The 23,917-nt window shown below is 42.7% G+C and overlaps 2 protein-coding genes across 8 annotated transcripts in view; one reads left to right on the plus strand and one right to left on the minus strand.

The window, feature by feature from the left end:
* Window positions 1-2,752: 2,752 nt before the first annotated feature.
* On the minus strand, window positions 2,753-15,682 carry ARMT1 (acidic residue methyltransferase 1). Of its 2 annotated transcripts, none has more exons than XM_050949693.1 (5): window positions 15,620-15,682; window positions 12,644-12,749; window positions 11,606-11,847; window positions 9,227-9,392; window positions 2,753-5,997 (listed from the first exon to the last, which is right to left on the minus strand). In XM_050949693.1, the coding sequence occupies exons 1-5, from the start codon at window positions 15,658-15,660 to the stop codon at window positions 5,230-5,232; spliced, it is 1,323 nt and encodes a 440-aa protein (XP_050805650.1). In that variant the 5' UTR covers window positions 15,661-15,682; the 3' UTR covers window positions 2,753-5,229. The 2 variants fall into 2 exon arrangements, with proteins under 2 accessions (XP_050805650.1, XP_050805649.1); XM_050949692.1 differs by lacking the exon at window positions 15,620-15,682 and adding an exon at window positions 15,175-15,588.
* A 17-nt stretch (window positions 15,683-15,699) lies between these two features.
* The window catches only part of RMND1 (required for meiotic nuclear division 1 homolog), a 38,675-nt gene continuing 30,457 nt past the window's right edge, over window positions 15,700-23,917 (plus strand). For 3 of the 6 annotated variants that reach the window (XM_050949670.1, XM_050949669.1, XM_050949674.1), the window contains exons 1-2: window positions 15,700-15,854; window positions 17,314-17,465. In XM_050949670.1, the coding sequence (XP_050805627.1) occupies window positions 15,700-15,854; window positions 17,314-17,465 (307 nt within the window). The remainder of the gene's footprint in view (window positions 15,855-17,313; window positions 17,466-23,917) is intronic. The other 3 variants (XM_050949673.1, XM_050949671.1, XM_050949675.1) reach the window with 3 other exon arrangements.

Here is a 23,917-nt window from a genome sequence, read left to right on the forward strand (position 1 = left end):
TACTGCACCACATCTTTTAAACATTTTAACTTGCAAGATGAATTAACATTAAAAGCTATTGGGCAGAGACTAATTGGTTTTATATATATTTTTAGGAACCCTTCTCTTTTTTGGTTATGCCCTATGAGGGAGTGTACTATCTCTTTAAGGGACAGGCTGCAGTCAACATTTGGAACAGCTTAGGGTGTAATCAAGGAAGTCCTGATTTATGCCTGGGATATATAAACAGGAAGAGGAGGGGAAGAACCTGTGCATGCTGCAGTGGCTGATGGTTTCTCTCAGGCTCCAGAGGATCAGCCCTATGATACTCAAGGCTTGTCCATATTTACAGGGCTGTAGTTACACCAGTGCAGCTGTAGCGTGTAATGAAGATGCTACCTATGTCTCTGGGAGAGCTTCTCCCATCAGCACAGGTACTCCACTTCCTTAAGGGGCAGTAGCTATGTCAAAGGACCTCCTGTCAACATAGCACTATATACACTGGGAGTTATATCAGTATAACTGCATTGCTCATGAGTGTGGAATGACAGTTATACGAACCTAAGTTGGTAGTGTAGACCAGGGCTCAGAGACTTGGTATTATGGGCTTTAAGGTGAGAGCTCTCAACCAAGGTCTGGTCTGGAGGTGAGGACCTATGAATATTTGTTGCGATTGCTGCTGCCCACAAGCTTCATTTAAGAAGGAACATACCATTTTGTTCTTTTGTGTTGTCTTCTCCTTGCCTTGGGCTTTTAAAATGGAAACCTATTGCCACCAAAATCAGGGGAAATTAAGATGGGGCATATCTACAGCACCACACTGGGGTGCAAAGGGACTGCCCACATCTTTACATGTCCTACATTTTACATAGAATAATTCTTGAAATAAGAGAAATATGGAAGTTTTACTAAGCTGGGACAGGATTTGTTGGAGGAAACCTTGAAGGTAAATTTGGGATGGATCTCACCCTAAATCTACTTTTTCTTTCATTAAAATCAAGTTTTATTACAAAAGCCTATAAACCACCAGTATAAATTGAAAAGAAAGATTTCTGCAGTTCTAATCCTGTGCTTATAAAAAGGTCTGCTTTTTCCATTAAAAATATTCATAATTAAATGGAAGGAACACAGACTTCTATTTTAAAACAAATGGAAATATATTGTAAGACTCTCGTGTTCAAAGGCTAGGTGTCGTCTGAAGATTCTTTTTAAGGTTTGACAAAACAATATCTATTTTGATGAAAGGGAAATTACAGTTCAGCATAAATCATTCTTACTGAAGAAACCAATACTTGAGTTTCAAGTTTATAAATGTATTGCATGTTCTTAATACCTGATTTGTCTTAAGAAATATGTTTACAACTTTTTATACATTAATGTTGACTTACTGATTTTCAGAGGCTGCGAACTGTGTGTGTACAACAAATGATCTTCCTGGAGTTTGTAAGATTATAGATAAGAGCCACCATTGTAGTTCAAAATTCAAAAAGTATGAGTTAGAGCTACACTTGCTCAGAAGGTGGATGGAAATGCCCGTATTCTGGTTATCATCTTGGAGTTGATTAGAAATACCCTTCGGTGTTATGAAAATTCAAATAGCATACAAGGAAAAGCCCAAGAAATTGGTTTAGAAATCCCGTGGGCTGTAGATCATTATAATAATGCAATCAATGTTAGAAAAATTACATAGATATAATGTAAGTGAGCAGGAAGCATTTCCTTAAACAGAGATATTAAAAGTATATCCTCATTCTATTTTGTTCCTACATTAATAAAAAGAATTAGTAGGCCTAGGCATACTGCACAGACATAGGCATACTGCAAGTTACATATTACAAAGGAGAGATTAATAAACATTTAGGAAAATACTTCACAATATACTTTGCTCCTAACAACTAAGCACATTTTTCTAATGAAGTATCTTATTGTAATAGGTAGGGTCTATATGACATGTTTGCAGGGGATACAATACTGTTAGTTTTTTAGGAGAGGATAGTCAGTCTGCAAGCCCAGTAGCAATTCAATAAGGTTCTACTGTGTATTCAGTATTACATATAAAAACCATTTTAAATGATTGTTAAGGTGCAAAATTAAGCCCTCAAATTAGGAAGTGCCAGAATTAAGGTGGCCTGTGTAATCTTAATGCGGCCTCCATTAGGGTGTAAATTATGATGGCGTATTTAATTACATTACATACCATTATTTCCACCCTTCCTCATTTAGTGTACAGGATGTGTCCTGAGAATGAATAGTGGTTGTGTTGGTTGTGTAGCTAATGATGCTCTTAGCTGTTGGATCCCTGCCTCATTTGTTGCAGAAGTTGGAAGGAGTGTAGTGAATGAGGCAGGGGAATGCAGGAGGAGAGACCCTATTTTCATGGTTTAGGGAGGATGGAATGCTCCTTGGAGAACTGGAGTCTCTACTAGAGAGTTCCTGGGTGATGCTGGGCAAGACACTAAACCAAACTTTTTAAGCTGGTCACTGTGTTAATCATTTTCAAGGTGGCCAATAAGATACGCAGGGGTCTGGCTGAAGAAGTTCTAAACACTCACAGCTGCAACTGAAGTAAATGGGAGACGTGCTCTGAATATATAAAGTTCTATAAAATACTAAGTTTTCTGGAAAGAGTCAGTCCCTAGGTATCTTAAATGGTACACCCAAAGTTAGTGTATGTTTTTACCTTAGGGAATTGAGGCAAAGAGACTATCTGTAAAATGGGAATACCACCACCTAACTCCAGAGGTTGAAACATTCATTAATATTTGAGAAGCACTCTGATTAATATTTCCATATTCAGAGTAAGGTTTGAACAGTGTACAGTAATTAAAGCAAGGGGTCACTTATTGGACAATGACAACAAATGAAATCCACTAGCTGCTCTTCAAGTGAGCACTGTCCATCGTATGCACTGACTGGGGTACAGGTACCATGCAAAAATACAGGATGTCATGTAATTAAAGACTATCAAAACATATGCTCAAGGGTAGGGAAGAGAATGACAGTTGCCTAGGTAAGCTTAATTCTAGCTAAGACACATTTATATAGCCCCCATTACTGCAGAACCTGAGTGCTTCATAGCACCCCAGTGAGGTAGGGAAATGCTATCTCCATTATACAGATGGGGAACTGAGGCACACTTTAAGTGACATACTCACAGTAACCCAGAAAATCTGTGAAAGCAGGCAACAGAACAGAGGCTTGAGTACCAAGCTGGCACCCTAACCATGGGACAATTCTTCCTAGTATTTCCTAGCTGTTGAGTACTTCATTTTTAAACCTACAGAAAGAACACTAAGATTCTGTATTTGTAATCTCCTACACTTTAAAAAAAGGAAATTGGGGAAAAAAATTCCAACATGGGGCTCACAGTGAGACCCAAGCAGTCATCAACAGAGCAGGAACCTTTAGACCCACCTCACAGATATCTGCTGCTTGAGCTAACAGTAATTCACAGCAGTGGTAGGTTGTCACCCTGCGTATGCACTCTCTATTAGAGGGAAACGAAAGACAGGTTGCATTGCAATTTTCTGACAACAAAGGAATTTGGAATTTAGTCTACGTTTTGAGGGGTGTGTGCAATAATGGTTAGACCCCAGTGCGTACTTCTCCGCCCCTGCACCAGACCCTTCTCCCCTTGTCCTTTCAGTCTGTCCTTGTCCCAGGTCTCTTCCCCCCCGCCCATACATGCAGCTCCCCCACTACACCAAGCTCACCTGAGACCGCCTGCCCTATTCCTTCCCTAGGCCTAGATTCTCACCCCTCTATTACAATAAGACCACTGCCACCACCTCACTGCATGGACTGCAATAGCATAGGAAAGAAAATACCACTGCTCAGTTCCTGCTCCCAACATTCGGTTGCTGGGAGGAGGAACTCATGGGAAAATCCTTCTCCAGTGCAGGGCTGCTGGGTTAAGAATGCTCAATATTTTCTCCTAACCTTGTTGAGAACAGCTGAAACATTTTTGCTGAAACTTTCAAAAAAAAAATTTTTTTTTTCAGCAGGAGGCGGACACCCAGCACAGAAATTTCATCTGAAACAGATATATATTGCAGTGTTATAAGTAGCTAAAAAAGGGTTGCATCATTAATGGAAAGTCAGGCAACTTTAACTGTACATACTGTTACCTGTGCCCTCTCTCTAATACAAAGAAGGATTAAGCATAAATCCTGAATGAGTTTACCAAGATATCTGCTCCCTCAAAACCATATTCAGGCTACATCTAAATGAAGTAGGGGTGTGGTTTCCCTGCTCACTTACACATACTCATGCTAGCTCTCATTGTGCTAGCGCAAGTATAAACAGCAGCGTAGTTGCAGTCACACAGGGTAGCAGCAGTAAAGGCACAGCTTGGCTGTGACAGCAAGACTGAGCATGTGCTCACAAGTGGGGGGGGGGGGGGAAATCACACCCCTGGCTTGTCACAGTCTCAAACAATTCTTTCCACATCTTTAAAGATGGATTCTTACTCCCAATTTCAGAGTCTGAACTTGTCGTGGGAGGGGAGGGGGACTACCCCACTTGGCAGGCAGCTAGCAGGCACTACCTACTTGTGTCTTAGTGCTCTGACTCAGTTGGGCATCTGAGTCTTCTTTACAGGACCACAGTCTTACCCCAAATGATCCTTCCTTAACCCGCTATTGACTAGACCTACTTAGTTCTTTTTAACAGTTTTTGCCATTCTGAAAGCTATTTGCACATATTGACCACACAGATGAGAAAACATTGTCAATTTATGCAAAATACTCCTTGTGAAAGACAAATCAAACAGCTTTAAAATAAGACCTCTGCTGCAGTGATGCAGAAAACCCAGAAGTTAATTTTTTTTTTGAATGCATGAATCTAAGTACCATGCAACATATGGCACTTGAAAATGCCAAACAGTACTGGAACAGTAAATACATGCGAAGGTGGAACCAGTTCCACAAGTAAATTGTATCTTCCACTGAGCATTAATTCTTTTTACTTACTGAAAAATAAAGTATTCTTAGGGACAACTGAAGTAATGTTCATCTGCAACATCGGTTGACATTTTAGATCATAAAAGATCTACAATTTAATAACTTGAGTCTTAAAAGGAAAGTTTGTAAACTGTTGCACAACATCTTTAGCTTTTGTAAATCAGTAGTAACAAGCTACTTGCCAGAAACAGGTAAACGAAGAGCCCAAAACTGAACAGCAAAAGCACAGCTCTCTGAAACAGTGCAAATTAAACCTATCCCTCGGTAAACTATGAACCTCACACCTGAATCACAAAGATGCATCAAACTGAACTACTCCGTATTTCCCACATATCATCCAGTCAGGTTCAGAAGTCACAAACTGCTCACCTTGTCCAGGTTTCAGACCAACCTGAACATCAGATTTTAGTGTTCTCAAGCTGCAGAGAGGTGCAGGATGAAATTTGTTTAAGGCTTGATGAAATGGAACAGTAAACTCCCATTTTCTATCTCCAGTTAGCTTCCTGTAATTGAGATCACCTTTAAAAATAATTAAATGTGACTTCTGCAGCTCAGTGTACAAGTCAATAGCAACCTGAGCCATACTACAAAATTCATGCGGCAGAGTCCAAAACATGTGATCATGGTAAACAAAAACTCCTTTTTTAATACTGCCCCCCCAGTTTATCCCACACCTAGATATCCACCTATTATTAGCAGACTGCAGCTGTTTAACAGTCCAGTTAAAATCTTGCTTTGTAGTATCCGATACATACCATGGAATACACTTTCCATGGAAATGGATTTCAGTAACTAACTTTGATGATAACAGGAAGTCAGCCAGTACTAGATCAGTAATAAGTTCATATCCAGCATTATCCAGGACTATGTCAACTCTAGTAACATCTTTTGACGTTCTTCTTTTCTTGCTGTTAATAAGCAGTGACCAAATGTCTTCCATATCATCCACTAAGATGAAAGTTTTCAAGTTGTCCAGTGATTTTAGAGAACTGGCTTTCTGAAAGTTGTCTTCACCAGCTGAAAAGGAGAGGTCACACTTATTCCCCCACAATGAAACCTGAGGAGAAAAAAGTCCATTTTGCTAAATCTCATTATTCTGTAGTATTTTGTTTTGTTCCAGAGACAGTGGGACCTGACTCCACATACATACTCCCTATTAAAGTTCAACATTTTGTACATAAAGAGTTCAGAATGATTTCTGGGAGAGAAACCAAAATAATACTTTTCACTTCCAAAGAGACACCGGAAATGAATTGGAAGGGGGAAATACAAGCCTCTTTCCCATCTTTATCTTGGATTCACAACAGACTAGGTTTGGTATAAACACAATGACAGAGCTAAAGAAATTTATATTATATACACAACTCCAAAAAGGCTTGGCAGGAGTACACATAGGACTAATAATGGGAGGATAAGTGAATTTTGATTATCTGGAATTTGTTAAGTTGATCTATATTGCAAGAATATGAAAATATGCTCTTTTATGAAGTCTCAACAAAACAGCTAGGTATGCAGCATTGCCAACTTATGATTTTATTAAGGCCTGGTCTACACTACGCGTTTAAACCAAATTTAGCAGCGTTAAACCGATTTAACCCTGCACCCGTCCACGCAACAAGGCCCTTTATATCAATATAAAGGGCTCTTTAAATCGCTTTCTGCACTCCTCCTCGATGAGAGGAGTAGTGCTGAAATCGGTATTGCCATGTCAGATTAGGGTTACTGTGGCCGCAAATCGATGGTATTGGCCTCTGGGCGGTATCCCACAGTGCACCATTGTGACCGCTCTGGAAAGCGATCTGAACTTGGATACACTGGCCAGGTAGACAGGAAAAGCCCCACGAACTTTTGAATTTCATTTCCTGTTTGCCCAGCGTGGAGCTCTGATCAGCACAGGTGGCGATGCAGTCCCAAATCCAAAAAGAGCTCCAGCATGGACCGTACGGGAGATACTGGATCTGATGGCTGTATGGGGAGACAAATCTGTTCTATCAGAGCTCTGTTACAGAAGATGAAATGACAAAACATTTGAAAAAAATCTCCAGGCTATGATAGACAGAGGTCACACAACAGTGGTGCATGACAAGCATAACGGAAAGCCAAAGAATCAAATGGACGCTCATGGAAGGAAGGAGGGGGGACTGAGGACTTCAGCTATCCCACAGTCCCCGCAGTCTCCAAAAAGTATTTGCATTCTTGGCTGAGCTCCCAATGCCTGAAGGGTCAAAAACATTTTCCCGGGTGTTTCAGGGTATATGTCGTCAATTTACACCCTCTCCTCCCCCCTGAAAGAAAAAGGGAAAAAAAAGTTTCTCGCCTTTTTCAATGTCACCCTATGTCTACTGCATGCTGCTGGCAGACAGGGTGCTGCAGTGCTGAACACCAGCATCCCCTTCCCGATGGCAGACGGTACAATATGACTCCTATCCATCGTCATCATCAGCCTGTGAGTGCTCCTGGCTGGCCTTGGTGAGGTCGGCCAGGGGCACCTGCGTAAAAATGGGAATGACTCCTGATCATCCCCAGCAGAAGGTACAGAACGGCTGGTAACCATCTTCATCATAGCAACTGGAGGCTGAGCTCTATCAGCCTCCCCTTTTCATGTCTAAAGAAAAGATTCTATACTGCCTGGACTATCATAGCAGAGGGAGGCTGGGCTCCTCTCCCTTGCTACCGTTTAATGTCCTGCCTGGACTACCACAGCAGCTGGAGGCTTCTTCCTCCTCCTTTTCGGTCACTAAAAAGTCAGTGTTCCTTATTCCTGCATTCTTTATTACTTCATCACACAAATGGGGGGGGACACTGCCACGGTAGCCCAGGAGGGTTGGGGGAGGAGGGAAGCAACAGGTGGGGTTGTTGCAGGGGCACCCCCTAGAATGAATGGCATGCAGCTCATCATTTCTGCGGGCTCTCGGGGGCTCTGACATCGAGCGGCTGTGCTCTCTGGTTCTCTAGTACACTTGCCCCATATTCCAGGCAGGACTGACTATTTTTAGACAAAACATAAAAGGAATGACCCTTGAAGTCATTCCCATTTTTGTCCATGCGCCTCCGGCCAACCTCAGCGAGGCCAGCCAGGAGCACCCATGACAGCAGCAGAGGTACAAAATCCTTGATAACCGTCATCACCAATTCCCAATTGCAAACAATACAAAATGATTGAAAACCGTCATCTCATCACCAAATCACAATGGCAGATAGTGCAATAGGGATGGTAACCATCTCTGCTACCTTGCAAAGGCAAATGAATGCTGCTGTGTAGCACTGCAGTACCGCCTCTGTCAGCAGCATCTAGTACACATACGGTGACAGTGACAAAAGGCAAAACAGGCTCCATGGTTGCCATGCTATGGCATCTGCCAGGGCAATCCAGGGAAAAGGGGTGCGAAATGATTGTCTGCCGTTGCTTTCACGGAGGAAGAATTGAGTGACAATATTTACCCAGAATCACCCATGACACTGTTTTTGCACCATCATGCATTGGGATCTCAACCTAGAATTCCAATGGACAGGGGAGACTGTGGGAAAGCTACGGGATAGCTACCCACAATGCAACGTTCCAGAAATCGATGCTAGCCTCGATACATGGACACACACTGCCGAATTATTGTCCTTTGTGTGGCTGCGTGCATTCGACTTTATACAATCTGTTTTACAAAACTGGTTTATGTAAAATCGGAATAATCCTGTAATGTAGACATACCCTAAGTCTCATGGTGTTAGGTGTTTTCCTAAAGCCTCAGCTCCCACGGCAATGAAATTATGAGAACTTCAACTTTCAGTTACATAAATAAGTTTCTACCCCTAATGGTTAGAGAGAAAAGCCTGAATTTGTAAACAACAACAACACATTATTTTTTTTTAATCAGGACTTAAGCAAATCTCATGACTTTTTGGAGCCTGACTCATTACTTTTGAATGCTTGGGGATGGCAACACTGGATGTACATGAAAAGAATAAGCAGAGCTTGGAACATGTAATAGACCACCAGCAGCATGGAATTGACATGATTCTTGTCAATTACATGGCTACTCATGTGGTCTTATTGGAAAACCCTATATCTAACCGGACTCTTGTTAGTTTCACTCTGCTGCTCAGATCTTTAGCTAGCAGCAGAGGCACAAGAAATGTCTGTAGACTCAGCAGGAAACTGCATCTGTCAACATATGATAGGATATTTGCAAACATAAGGCCTAGAATTTTAAGTTTAAAGTTTAAGTTTTGCAGAACTCAAATTTTGTAACTTGCCACAGGTAGGAACTGTGAATAAGAAATGCCAAGTTTACCTGCAGCAGCCTAAAAAATTCTTCCTGAAGTTGTTTTTCATCTAGGTCCTCAATGTTTTTAAGAAGTTCCTGAAAGTAAGTGCATAAGGTAATAATAGCTTGTTGGGATTGAAAGAAGCTTTGAACCTTTGCTTCTTTAAATACATCATAGTCGTCAAGAGGAGGACTAAAATAGAAGGGAAAAAATATAAGTATTAATATGCTTTCCATTTTCTCACAGCAGCAGCAAAAGTGTTAAATACAACTTGGTTTTTTTACATGAATGTTAAACTTGGGGTCCTAATCTGAAATTCTAGAGCAGGGATAGGCAACCTATGGCAGGCATGCCAAAGACAATGTGCAAATTGATTTTCAGTGGCACTCACACTGCCTGGGTCCTGGCCACCAGGGGATGGGGTGGGGAAGGCTCTGCATTTTAATTTAATTTTAAATGAAGCTTCTTAAACATTTTAAAAGCCTTATTTACTTCATCTTCAACAATAGTTTAGTTATATATTATAGATTTATAGAAAGAGACCTTCTAAAAACATTAAATGTATTACTGGCATGCGAAACCTTAAGAGTCAATAAATGGAAACTTGGCACACCACTTCTGAAATGTTGCCAACCCCTGTTCTAGAGTAATATGGCATGCCAGACTCCTACATAGCTCCAGTAACACTTACTTTGCGTGATATTCTGTCTCATTTATTTTAAGCAGCACATACAGGTATTTATCAACAACAACCATATATATTATGGTTGTGGCCAAATGTCTCAATCATGATGGGTCCCTTCTTCCTCCATTATATGGGGCACTGTATATACACTTTGGTTGCCCTTGAGGGTTTTCAATCCATGAGAGAAAAATTGATGAAGGGTAACAAGCCAACTAGGGTTAAATAATTGGCCCAGTTTTTTTTCAGTACATTTGTATTTATGGTTGTGTAGCAACTGTTCACATGGACGCACCTAAACCCTTTATGAAAGGAATGATCTTGTGAAAAATTTTCATCTGGGCATTTTGAAAATTAGCATAATAATTCTGTTAAACTTTATAAATGTAAAGTTTTTTTAATGTATTGGAAGAGATAAATACATTTTTTTGGCAAATATACCATACACACACACGCGCAGTTTTAAGTCAAAGATCCTCCGGGATTTTGATTTGATGAACAAAAAAGCCCTTCATGTTGTTGACTTTCCCTAAGAGATTACAAAAGAATTCTTCACTTTTGTTGCGTTCTCTAAAACTCCCTTCACAATTCCAAAATAACAGGAAATACAATGAATGGATTCCCAAATGTGCAACTGACACTGAAACTGACGTTTTCTGATTTGGAAAATGTGTTCTTTCCCTACCTCATTTTGGAAACTAAAAACAATTTACCAATTTAGTTTACAAAGATCTTTGTGTGACATAGAATAAGTGAAAATTTTAGAAGCCTTCTTTCACACCATGATCCTTCATTATTTGTTTTGTGTATGGGGTGAAGCTTTGTTTTGGAGAACTGAATTCTTAATATTGTGGCTTACATAAATAACTTTTTCCACACAAAGGGTACAATTTTAAGAAGTGCTTAAGTCTCACGGAAAGTCAGTGGGACAAAGAGGCCTAACTAAATTAGGCTCTTGAAAATTTTACCCAAAGATATCAGAGGTAAGAAATGTATTAATATGTGTGATTACAACTAACTCTACTGCCACCACATATTTTCATCTTTTAGTGCCTGCTACTAATCCTGTTGAAATTAATGGGAGTTTTGCCATTAACTTCAAATGAGAGCCGGGATTGGCTCTTTTTTTTCCAAATGAAAAACACCAGCCAGTTTAATATTTTTTAGAGGGCACACAGAAAATGTTAGCTCAACCTCATATATTACTTAATTAAAGGGAAGGCTAGCAGAGTTTGAATTATGTATGTTGCAAAGGAAGCAAAGTCTCATTATTACCTTAACCGGGGAAAATTGTTGCTAAGACTTTTTTTCAGTGTTCTACTTACTCCACTGCTAGGACTACTGTTCTACATTTGTAAGAAAGGTCTGCATTTTAAACTAAATCCTCTCGTAAGCATCAGTAACTTTTAAACACTCAACCTGAATTACTTTGCAGGAAACTGAAAACTCAGGCTCAGATGTCTCAGCAAAGTGAATCACAAGAACTGGAGCAGAAAAGTGACTGATTTAATATACTTCAAGGTCTTCAGCACAAACAAAATGACTAAAGACAGTGAGCGAATGGGGGTGGGGGGGAAAGGAGTTGTGCAAAGAAAAGGAAAGATTGTGAACGTTTAAAACAGAATTGCTTCATTTTACACTTACTTCCCTTTTTATGCCTCAGATGCACAAAAATCAGAAGAGCATACAAAGGATAACAACTCACGTTAGAGTGTATACTTACTTATGAACTAGTGCCTCATGAATCCGGCGGTACATGTAACACTCCACATATAACCAAGGGGACTGAAACCAGCTTGGCTGTTCATTTCCATCTAATAAATTTTGTTGATATTCTAGGTATTGATTCCACAGTGGAACATCAGGGAGTTTATCATCCAAGGGAACCAACGGTTTGTCCGTTTGCAGCTCATTCCTTAACTTAGAGAGGATGGATATAGTGTTCTTCTCTGCCTCAATGCCTTTCTGAAATAAAATGGAAAATAAGTGTCCCTAGTCCAAAAATAAATTCCTGTATAGCTATACACTCTATGGTAGATAAATTTTACTGCAAAGGGAAATAAATTTTGACTCTTAAAAATCAAATAAATATCAGACTCTTGGGCTCTTGCACTTGAACAGAGACAAAAAAGTCTAAGTCTAAGTGATGCTCAGTGAAGCTTTGGTTCTACATCTGACATTCACTGCAGTTTCACACCTTCCAAGCTAGAAGAACCCCTATGTGCCATGAAAGGTATTTGATGCTATGTTGAGACAGAACCTTTCGCTCATACTCCATTATGTTCAACAAAATGCCTGGTTCACTGGGGAGAACTGTTAGGGGTCTACTACAGTAGTGGGCAGATGAGGTTCTGTAGACTGCAGTGTGCAGGAGATCAGACTAAATAATCATGATGGTCTCTTCCGACATTAAAGTCTACAAGTCTATGAAAACAGGAGCCTAAACTTTGCCATCCCCGCCAGGGCCAAGATGGATATGCCACATACCGCCATCTAACCAAAGAACAGAGAAAACTGAGGAAGTTTCAGGAGCCAGAAAGACAAGAAAAAACATTAATAAAAGTCAGACGTAACATATAAGAAATAACCAGGAAAGGAGAGGAAAAAGACAACTCGGATTGGGAAAAAAAAGAGGGGCCACATGAGAAAAATTAAGAGGGAAGACAACATGAGGAAAACAGGAATAAAAATAAAGCAGAGAAAAGAGATCTCTAAGAGGTTTCTGTATGAGAAAAATAGTATGAAACAACAGTACTCTTACCTCTCCATGTTCTTCAAAGAATTCATTTTTATGTCGGTGCAAAGTATCAATAACCTTAGTTAGGATTTGAGGCAACCTGTCCTTAATTGTAAAATATGCAAAAGACCTAACAAGAAAAGAATCACAGCAGTACATTACTTACTTTCATTAACACAAACAGATTTAATACCTTTTCCTTATTTATTCATTACTTTATTTTCAAGTGCAATCTATCACATTTAAGGATAGTATATAAAATGTAGTAATTTCTGTTTTGCTAGCTGCTTTTCACGTTAGAGGGAGGAGTTAGCAAATGTGAAAAATTCATTTTTCATTTCCCCATATCCTAATGAACTAAGGAAATACTTTCCGCCCCGGCAGACCAGTGAATTCCAGTGTAAAACACCCTTTCACTGAGAATACTCAGTTATTAGATGCTGAAATCAAACAAGGCAGCTTCAAGTGCCCAAATGGCTCATTAGAAGAAATGTACACTGTTTTAACCTTGTATCTTATTGACCCAGCTAATAAAAGCAAAGTAACCTCAGACTTATCCTATACTTCCATTTATGTTACAACATACCCAGTTCCTAAAACAATTTACCTGGATGAATAAAAACCAGATTTGAAGAAAGGCCATAAGTTAAACAAAATAACATGCGTTAAATCACTCACTATAACTAAGTCAGAACATTTTTACTTAAACTTCAATTCAGCAAACTATGTTTTGTCAAAATTAAAACGTTTCATGAAGACGTATTGTTTCTACTAAACTTCTGTTGGGAAGGTTTTGGGGTCTGGAAGGAGACTCTAGTTGGGTTGAGGGATGAAAAACCTTGGCTCTGAATGAGGCAGAGCAGGGACTTGAACCCGAGTCTCCCACATTCCAGACCAGTGTTTTAACCACCAAGTTGTAGAGAAATTGACATGCAGGCAGACTCCCCTTGACAATCCTGTTTTTCTAAAATAATTCAAAAGGATTATTTTGGTGGTGTTGTTCCAACGAGGAACAAAAACAAATTTCAAAAACTCAAAAGCTGCCACAAAATAACACTGTCATCTTCCCATAGCTCTTGTTCTCATCCCATGAAGTGTTTTTCCAATTCTGGTAAAGAAGCTTTGTCAAGGAGGCAAATTGACAGGCATTACTTGTGTCACCTTTTCAGATGATAGTATAATCCTGTCAAGCTAGTGCTACAATGTATATACACTGATAAAGTAACCATATGTATAGGATTGCATATCACCCTAATACACACAAAAATTCACTGTTAAGCAATCAGGACTGCTAACCCCACAACATTCCTGACCCAAACTCACAATATCAGGGAAAAGTTAGGGTATGTTAAAGTACATAGCCTCTGTTCCTTCACTCACACTTCGTCACCACCACAAATATCAAACAACACTGACCATGCACTGCAACCTCAACTCTGCCCTCCTCCTTGTTTCTGCACATAACCTTTGCCAGATTTCTCCTCCTTCACCTCTTCCTCCAATACTATTAGTTATGGATATCAGGTACAAGGTAAAGGGTTAGATGCAGAAGGATTGCTAACGGGAGACTGCCCAGCCATCTGTCATGGCAGGACAAAATTAAGGTTGTCATGCATGGTCTGTGTCGTACTGCATAAGCCTCTCTCTGCTGCTGTAGGATAAAAATCTGTAGCTCCTGGTAAGGAAGATTTCATATGTCCCTGATTCCACTGAACCATTACGCCAGCATATGCAGTGTACATACTTTTAGTAATAACTAATAACCCTAAATCCAGTCTTTTTTTTTAAACCACTCATTACACTAGATCTACTCAGAATACACACTTCCCTACCAATTTTTTTGTAGACAGACAATGTTTTGAAGAGATATTGGTCAATAACAAAAAGGCAAAACTCCCCCCCCGCCCCAATTTTTTTTTGCCAGAACCCAATTTCAGAGACTTCCTATTAAAAACCAACCAAACCAAAGCTACCAGGGAAAAACTCAAAGGGCGTAAGAATTAACCCTGTGTGAAATTTCACCTCAATAAGCCACCTACCTTTAGAGAAAGGTAAGAATTGAAGCAATATTTTAAGTCAATTTTAGTCATTAGTAGGCACCTCCATTTACTAAATGTCAGTAATACAGAGAGATGACAGGCTGACAAAGGTGGCTGGTATCTGCCATGGTGCAACAACTTACATTAACACTGAGTTACCTGTCACAAAAACTACGTTAATAGCTTTAAACTACAATTTTAATAGATACCTACGAAGCTGAGAGACTAAAACCCATCATAACCCTAGTACGAACCATCCAGCTAGAGGAATACCTCCATGGCTACTGAATGCATGGAGACGAACCGGCGCTGGAGCCCGCAACGTCACTGCACCGACTGCGGGGGGGGCAGGGAGAGAGCTCAAGGTCTGGCCAGAGAAGCAGTTTCACTTCCACTGTCGTGTCTGTACGTCTCTGCCCTGCTACCAAAACAGCGTTTGCAGTGTCCTCTAGGACGCAGGGAGTGCGGGCTGACAAGGATGCCCGCAGCGCTCGTGTAGCGATAAGGGCGAATTACCCAGGACAGCCGCCCCAGCTGAGCTGGGGTAAGAAGGGCCCAGGACAGCCTGGCCTCACGGCCAGGGCACTGCACAGCGAGCGAAGCTGCCGGTCCGCGCTGTGTCCCCGCGTACGCAGGCGGATCTCGGACTCTCCGGTTACCGGGCTCTCCGCGCCTTGCCCCACAGGAGCCCGCCCCCGAGTCCCGCTAGTGCGCCGGCCCAGCGCTCTTCCGCCTACACCGCGGACCCGTGACTGGCGGGGAGTCATGACCCGGGGCAGGATTCGACCTTCCGCCCTCCCCGGCCGCGGCGCTCTGCGGAGGCAGCTGCTGGACGCAGCCCCGCAGGGCAGGTTCGCCCCCCAAGGACCCATTCCCAGGTGCGCCCGCCCGCGGCTCCTGGATGAGCTGAGATGTGCCCCGCCCCGGTTCAGCGATACCCGCCCGCCGAGCAGTGACGGACCCCTGGAAGCGGCCCGCCAACGAAACCGGCACCGTCGCCATCTTCCCCCCGCGGAGTAGCACTGCGGCACCGCTCCGGAAATGACGCAAGCGCACCTCGTTGTGTCTTCAATGAGCAGTGTCAGGCGGGGACCGAAGGTCGGGAGCCGGGCGCAGGGACGGGCAGTTTGGCGCTGCTGTTCCCCGCGCGCCAGGGAGACGAGCCGCCCCCTCCCCCCCGGAAGCTCAGGTCTCTGGTAGGGCGCGACCCCCGCTCCGTGGGAGCAGAGCCGCGCGGGGCTGTCAGGCCTTGTCCGTGTGGGGAGGGCGCTAGGCGCCCGCACGCCCCCGTTGGCTGCCAACGGCTGCTCGGGGGGAGGTGCTGAGCCGGGCCCTTGAGCGCCGCGGGCTGGGCCTTATGAAGGGGAGCAGCGCTCCTGCCCTGTAGTTCACGGGGCGCCCTATCGAGGAGTCGGTGCCATCACCCCATTTTATAGATGGTGAAACTGAGGCCCCAGGGGTGTTCAGGCCTGGAGGGAGTGGGGAAACCATATGCGTTTCTGTGCTAGGCCTGGCTGCCGTGGCCTGTGCCAGTTCAGCAGGCTGGTAGGAAGCACAGGCCCCAGTTCCTGACTGATGTACGGGGGGGGGGGGGTCTCAGTACAACTCTTTCACGTGCCTTGCCCAAGGAGGCTCTTCCCCTTTCAGGCGTCTGAGGTAGGTTAGGAGTCTGCAGCTGCGTCTACATCACAGCAGTGCTCAAATACAACCACTAGGGCTGTAAGCCACAGTTCAGGGCGTGTCTTTGCTGGCAGAGTTACAGCGCGGCTCAGAGAGCGCAGACGGGAAACCACTGTTGTGTGTTCACACTGTCAGCGGCTTGCACAATAGCATGTTCACACAATTGCGGCACTTGCAGCGGTATTTGGAATGGTGCACTGTGGGTAGCTATCCCACAGAGCACCTCTTTCTCTTCTGCTGCTAAGAGTTGTGGGAAGCCGGAGGGGGTCGTGGGACATCCTGGGTCCTATCCAAGTGCCCCGTGATACATTGCTTTGCATCCCAGCAGTCGCTGTGTTTCTGTCTGCATCTGGCGCTGTCTTTCAATGGCTTGTGATACGCTGCCTCTTTGGGCTGCAGGAATGGATCCCAAACTGTTGACCAGTGTGCTGCTTGCTCTGACCAACGCAACATGAGTGGCGCTGGAGTTACTCTTTAAACTACAAAGGCAAGAGGAGTGCAACATTGATCTTGCCACGCATAGTAGCTGTGACATTCACGGAGCTGCTAACCACAGTGAAATGCCACTTTTGGGCTTAGGAAACAAGCACTGAGTAGTGGGATCATATTGTGGTGCATGTCTGGGATGACGAGCAGCGGCTACAGACGGTGGATTTGATTTAAATCACTAGTCAGGAAGACTAGATTAAATCATGGATTTCTACATAAAAGTGCATTCCTGTTGGTTGTTACAACCTTAATACATATTCTTCACAACTCAGATAGATGTAGGTTTCATTTTTAGAAGGTTTACACTATACATTTTTTAAGTGATTTATTTTGAAAACTTTTCAGATTAGGTTTACAGCTATATCAGCCAGGATAACATGAGAAACTTAAAATATTGGCTTCTGCAGCTAACTCAGTCGTCTTCACCTTCATTTTCCTGTTTGTTCATAATCTGAGAAAGAAAAACAAACTTTCCTGCTTTTTCAGGTCCCAAACGATTTCTCAATTTGGAATGAATTTGTCCAAAGGAATAAATATTCTTTCTACACTGGCAGAAGAAGCTACTGCTGTTAAAAGTGAGATTATCACTTCAACAGTCTCAGAATCCAAGGGCTTAAGTGACTTCCACCAGTTCACTGGTGTGACTTTCTTTAAAACATCATCAGCAAACATATATGTTTTGAATGGTTCACCCTTAGCTCTGAAGTTTATTATAATTGGCATTATGGAGGGATGATTGCTGGATGTCCATGTCCTAGAAAACTCCTCTTCTTCAGCAGTTAAGGTTTGACGAGTTTGAGAACTGCAAAACTAAGCATCTCTAATGGTATCTTCTAGGCTAAGCACTGGGTCCCATTGGGTAGATAGAAATATTAACCTAAATAATCTGTACAGAAGACTCTGGAACCTCGCAAGATCGGGTCCCTAATCCATGAATTATTGGAACTCATTTACAAAAAATTTTTTAAACATTCCATGGATATATTGTTTCATACTACAGAATTAAAGTTTTTAATCCCTGTTCCATGATGAGATACCTTTGATCTATAATGTATCTTTAGATAATTTTTTTCCACAAAAAGCATTTTATCAAAAAAATCCAATTTAAATGAAAAAATCTGATTAATTTTTTTTTTTAATTATTGATTTTTATCCACCCTGGCTGCAGAACTTTTGGATGAAGACAGCCACATTCTTGGGACTGTGTGATGAGCTCGCCGCAGCCCTGCGGTATAAAGACACAAGAATGAGAGCTGCCCTGCCATTAGAGAAACATGTGGCGATTGCACTATGGAAGCTGGCTACTCCAGACTGCCACCAATCGGTTGTTAATCAGTTCAGTGTGGGAAAGTCTACCGTTGGACTCATGTTGACGGAAGCATACAGGGCTATTAATCGCATCCTGCTTCGAAAGACCATGACTCTGGGCAACATGTGTGACATTGTAGATGGCTGAGCACAAATGGGCTTCCCTAACTGCAGAGGGGCGATCGATGGCACGCATATTCCAATTCTGTTACCAGACCACCTAGTCACCGAGTACAGTAATCGCATGGGGTATTTCTCAATGGTTCTCCAGGCACTTTTAGACCACCCTGCACATTTCACAGACATTAATGCAGGCTGGTCTGGAAAGGTGCATGACGCATGCATCTTTTGGAACACTGGTGTGTTCAGGAACAAGCAGAGACTTTCTTCCCAGACCAGAAGATCATTGTAGGAGAAATCAAAATGCTCATTGTGACCCTGGGAGATCCCGCCTACCCCTTAATGCCATGGCTTATGAAGCTATACATGGGATAACTTGACAGCAGCAAGAAGCAGTTCAACAAGTGCAGAATGACTGTTGAGTGTGGTTTTTGCCATTTAAAGAACCACAGGTGCTACCTCTATGGGAAGCTGGACCTGGCCAATGACAATATTTCTATGCTTATAGATGTGTGCTGTATGCTCCATAATATTTGTGAAGGGAAGGATGAAAGCTTCACTCAGGTCTGGACTGCAGCACTTGGAGGCAAGTTTGAACAGCCAGAGACCAGGGCTATTAGAAGGGCACAGCTTGGGGCCATAAGGATAAGGGATGCCTTGAGGCAGGAATTTGAAGCTGAGCCACTAATATTGTTGCTATGCGTGGGATTGCAGAGCTTGTAATGCTAAGAGGTGATTGGTGCACATGATTCAATATGTGGGTTTAACATAATTGTATGTTGCTTTCCATGGCTCATTTTGCTTTCAATTAATAGAATAAAGATTGATTTCAACCCAACACAATTCTTTTATTAAAAGACAACAACCAGAGGAGAGAATCAAATAAAAAAAAACAGCAGTGAGGGGGATAGGGGAAGGGAAGGTCCCAGGAGGAGGAGGAGGGTTCCCAGAACAGCTAAAGATTTGTGTTTGTCCAGGGATCATATCCAACCTTCTTTGGAGTACAATGCGGCGGGTACTGTACTTCAGCGGGGTGAACTTGGAGAGGAATGGGTGTTGAGTGCAGTGGGTAGTGGGAGTCCGCAGTGCTGGACTGTGAGGACGGAGGAGTGGAATGCTGCGAGTACAGACTGGAGCCAGGAAGTTGAAAAGAGTGTGTTGGCAGTGTCTGGGGGGCGCGTAGGAAAGACTTTTGTGACAGCGGCTGCAGGGGACGGTGGGCGTGGAGCTGCTTGGTTTGAAGAGCTAGTATCACCTGGATGTGTCTGCTTGGTGCTCCATAACCTTTAAGAGCCATTCCGTGGCTTCACTCTGGCATGCTGCCTTCTCCTTTCAGTCCCTCTTCTTGCTATCCCGCCACTCCTTCAATTCCTGTTTCTCGGCAGCAGAGTGCATCATAACCTCATGGAGAAAGTCCACCTTAGTTTTTGGCTGCTTTCTAATTCTGCGCAGCCATTCAGCCGCCGATAACAAAGAGGGAGGCTGGGCTCCCACGGTCATCTCTGTGAAGTTTAAACAACATTTTACAGAAGCAGTATAGTTTGCAACACACAGAACACTGATTCAGTGATTTAAAACGCAGCCAGTACTCTCACACCTGTCACTAACTGGCTGATGCCAGGCAAGCACACATGAGCCACAAAACCCCCCAAATGCTGAGTAGCTGCAGAAGCAGGGTAAATCACTCTTTCTGGACCCTACTGTACACGGGCAAGTGGCTCCTTGGGGGGACCTGATAATCATTCCTGTCTCCACACTTTCCACAGGATGTGATCATTATGGAAAATATCTCACTGTGGAGGTGAGCAGGGAATCAAGGGAGGGTCTTCTCCAAGATTGCGGCTTCTGCCCTGGCCCTTATGCAGCTCGCCTGTTTGCAGCAATGGTCCCTTCCACCCCCCATGATGGCATAGTGGCACAGGAAAGTTACTGTTAATGGAACAAGAAACAAAGCAGCTCTGCCGAAGAATCTGCAACAGAGGATCGCCCAGTATTTCCACAACAGTTTCCTGAAGATCTCTTAGGGAGATTCCCGTGAAGTGAGAGAGTCACTCAACAGCCTATTCGTCCGCTCAGACTATGCATGCAGTGGGAGACAAGCCTGCTTTTTGCAACCCTCTTGCCCCCAGCTCCTTGCTTCAGTGATTCCCAAAATCAAATCCACTTACAAGGGGCCTCCTCTCTTGTTTGCACTTTGCCAACATCCAACAGCTGTGACTGGCTAGCCTTATCTGGGGTAGAAAAGAGTTCCTGGCTGCATGCATCTCTGACCTCTGAGTCATCCTCTGCCTCTGGGTCTCCCTCCCCTTCCACATCCTCATACAAGATTTCCTCATCCTAGCTTGGTCCACTCTCAACTGGTGAGCCGCCGACGTATCCACAGTGGTCTTCACAGTGAAGGTGGGGTCACCGCTGAGTATCACGTACAGCTCTTTGTAGAGTCAGCAGCTCGTGCACCCAGCACCAGAGTGGCAGTTTGCCTCCTGTGCCTTGTGGTAGGCGTTCTGCAGCTCCTTCACTTTGACCCTGCACTGCAGTGTGTCGTGGTCATGGCCCCTTTCTGTCATGCATTGTGAAATTTGTCTGTAGGTATCATAATTCCTACAGCTGGATTGCACCTGGGACTGGGCAGCCTTCTCAACCCAAATGCCGATGAGGTCCAGCAGCTTGGTATTGCTCCAAGTGGGAGATCGCCTGGTGTGTGGAGCAGGCATGGCCACCTGGAAAGATGCGCTGAGACCACTGCATGAATCACCGAGTGAACAGGAAGGGGACTTTCAAAATTCCAAAGGAATTTATGGGGTGGGGATGACGGTCACCTGAGGGCAGGGCAGTAGAGTTCAAAGAGAGGCGAGAACAGGCATTGTGCAACACCTCCTATAGGCCAAACACAGCACTGTAATCAACCACAGTGTCTATACTGGCACCACAGTGCTGTAGCCCCGTCGCAGAAAGCTCTACACCTCTTGTTGGGGTGGTTTTTTTTTTAAAGCACTACAAACACACAGTTTTTGCGCACTAAGTGGCTTGGCAGTGTGTAAATCTTGGGAGTTAAAGTGCAGAAAGCTGCTTTACTGTGCAGAAACTTGCCAGTATAGACAGGACCTCAGGAATCAAGTTGAATCACTGAGGCCTTCTCTGCACCTCAAATGTAGGTCGACCTAACTAAGTTGCTCAGGGCTGTGAAAAATTTTAAGTCCTCTATGGTGTGGTAGAGCCAACCTAACCCCCACTCTAGATATAGTAGGTCAGTGGAAGTATTCTTCCATCAACCGAGCTGTTGCCTCTTGGAGAGGTGGATTGCCTTTGTTGACAGAAAACCCCTTCTGTTACTGTAGCAAGAGTCTCTGCTGCAATGCTTATGTAGACGTACACTGAGTCCCTCTGTCTTGAGAAAAGAGCTCTGTCCTTTGGGGAGGGGGTGCCTACTGTGTCTTCTTCCATTAGTCAAACCTAAGGACTGATTGAAACTTCCTCTCTCCCTCTCAGTTCATTTAGGTCTCTGCCCCTAGTTATATCCTGCCTATAGTACAATTCAACTACACACAAATGGTCCACTGGTACTCTTATTCTGCCACAACACATGAGTAAGCCCCCCATCCCACAAGTCTGCAAATACCTAGAAACATGTTTAACTTTGGGAGTAGTCCTACTGAACTCACGTATGTTTTTAAAGGACGGGTACAGGCTGTGCCTCCACTGAATATTTTCAGTAATTCTTGCACAGTTGGTCACTGGAGCTTCAGCAGTGCTGGTAATGGAAGAGCAGTAGTGCATTTTAACCTCTGCTGTCTGCATCCAGTCTACATTAACGTTCCCACCATTGCAAGTACTGGTAGAACAGCAGTGCTATAGACAAATAGTGGAAGAATTTCTGAAAATGCTTAATGGAGATAAGGCCTAAATGCAGAATGCTGGTGCAAGAATCGGTTATGATTAGTACATAATATTTAAAGGGCTCATGTGGAAGAAACTGGAACCCATGATCCATTCACAGATTTTGATAATCCTACTTACCACATGTGGTCTCCTGCTGCATTTGCAGCTGAAACTGCAATTGACTGACCACTTATTTGTATGCATTACTTATATAGTGCTAGCAGCATTCTGGAATCTGTAAAGACATTAGAAAACAACCCATAGACATTTCTCCCAGTTAGTTGTTAGGTAAGCTGTAGTGCACTAATTGTCCTGATTATTTCTTAAAGGAGGAATCAGGACATGATTTTATACTATATTTCATTTGCTCCTATAAATTTGACATCAGCTCTGACCTTTTTGGTGAATCTTAAACTGGGTCATGACAAGTTTTTTGTTTTAAAACTATTGAGTAAAAAATCATTCTGATTTATTAAGTTTGTGGAGTTACCCCCTAGATGGATTTAACTTTGTGTGGTCATGTTTTTGTTTGTAATTATTATTTGTATTATGTTAGCACCTAGATGCTCCATTCAGAATTGGGGTCTTGTTACAGTGTGTGTTTTTGTACATTCTTCATGCACAAGAACATGACAAGTTAAAATATTATTTCAAATACATGTTGGATAATTGGGAATTGGGTTCTTGTTAGATATACTGTAATTTTAATTCGTATATTTCATTAAGAATGCTGTCATTCTTGAAAAACTTAGCACATTAAAAAAAAAACAAAAGAACAACCCCTAAGCAAGTGCAGTTTTAATGTGCATTATGTCCCTATGAGGGAAAAGCCTACCTTCTCCTAGTAAGAAGCCTAAAGACTCACTGAAGATGCCTCTATGCAGGAAGTTTTTCAAAAATTGTTCTCCAAAAAGGCAATTTTTTCATAAAATAACACTTGCTGTGTTTCTGGCTCTGCTTTTTATTACTTGGGTTATTTGTCTGAAAACTGATCCTGTATTTTCAGGCAAACGTTCCAAGTAATTAAAAGCAGGTGGGGAAAAGATTTAGAGTTGCATAACTGTTTATAAATGGAATGTGCTCCATGAGGTGTTAGCAGCATGTTAAATCTACCACCTTTGGTACCCTCTGGCAGCTTATTCATATTGGCATATATGATGTGGTCCAAAATCTCCAGGAACTCACTCTCATTCTAGCATTACTGATCTTATTATGGTTAGTGCTATCTAGTTACTGGACAATGTCAAACTCTTGTCAAATCAATGGGGTGGAATTCAAGCAGTCTTCTGCAATAACTTGCAGGATCGAGGCCTTACTGACCTAATTGGTATCAGTTTCTTATGGGATTCTGTATGATAGATAAATAACCACAACACTTGTATCTGTGTTGGGCTGTTTGTGAGACAGGGAAATTGGTATTGTCAGGCAACATGCGTGTATTGTAGGTGACTTTTTTTAGCAAGTGTTCACTAACTAATGTAAATATTAGAGATCAGTGTTCAGACTATGAGGTCTGTATAGTTTATTGTCCTAGTCAATGTGAGCATCTTAATCTGTGAGTTGAAGCTAATGGGGCCTACTCCCTTATAAGGTGTTACTTGATGTGAGTAAGGGTTTGAGACTCTAACTGTTAAGCTACCTGATAGGCACTTTCAATCATTGCATTATTTTTTCCTGTCTTTTGCGGATGCTGGGCAAGAAATGCATTTTGACCTTATTCAGGAAGGATATCAAACATAAGGGAAAAGTGTTCAGAACCATCAGTATTTTTTTATATACAATG

Source organism: Gopherus flavomarginatus, chromosome 4, assembly GCF_025201925.1.
Source record: "Gopherus flavomarginatus isolate rGopFla2 chromosome 4, rGopFla2.mat.asm, whole genome shotgun sequence".
In the NCBI taxonomy this organism is placed as follows: domain Eukaryota; kingdom Metazoa; phylum Chordata; order Testudines; family Testudinidae; genus Gopherus; species Gopherus flavomarginatus.

Excerpts from the sequence above, each read along its gene's own strand:
- ARMT1 (XM_050949692.1), bottom strand. The coding sequence starts at position 15,530 with ATGGGTCCTTGGGGGGCGAACCTGCCCTGCGGGGCTGCGTCCAGCAGC. Across the intron at positions 12,750-15,174 it reads AGCTGGGGCGGCTGTCCTGG|GTCTTTTGCATATTTTACAA; the intron begins GTAATTCGCCCT and ends TTTTCTTGTTAG. Across the intron at positions 11,848-12,643 it reads TCTTTGAAGAACATGGAGAG|AAAGGCATTGAGGCAGAGAA; the intron begins GTAAGAGTACTG and ends ATTTTATTTCAG.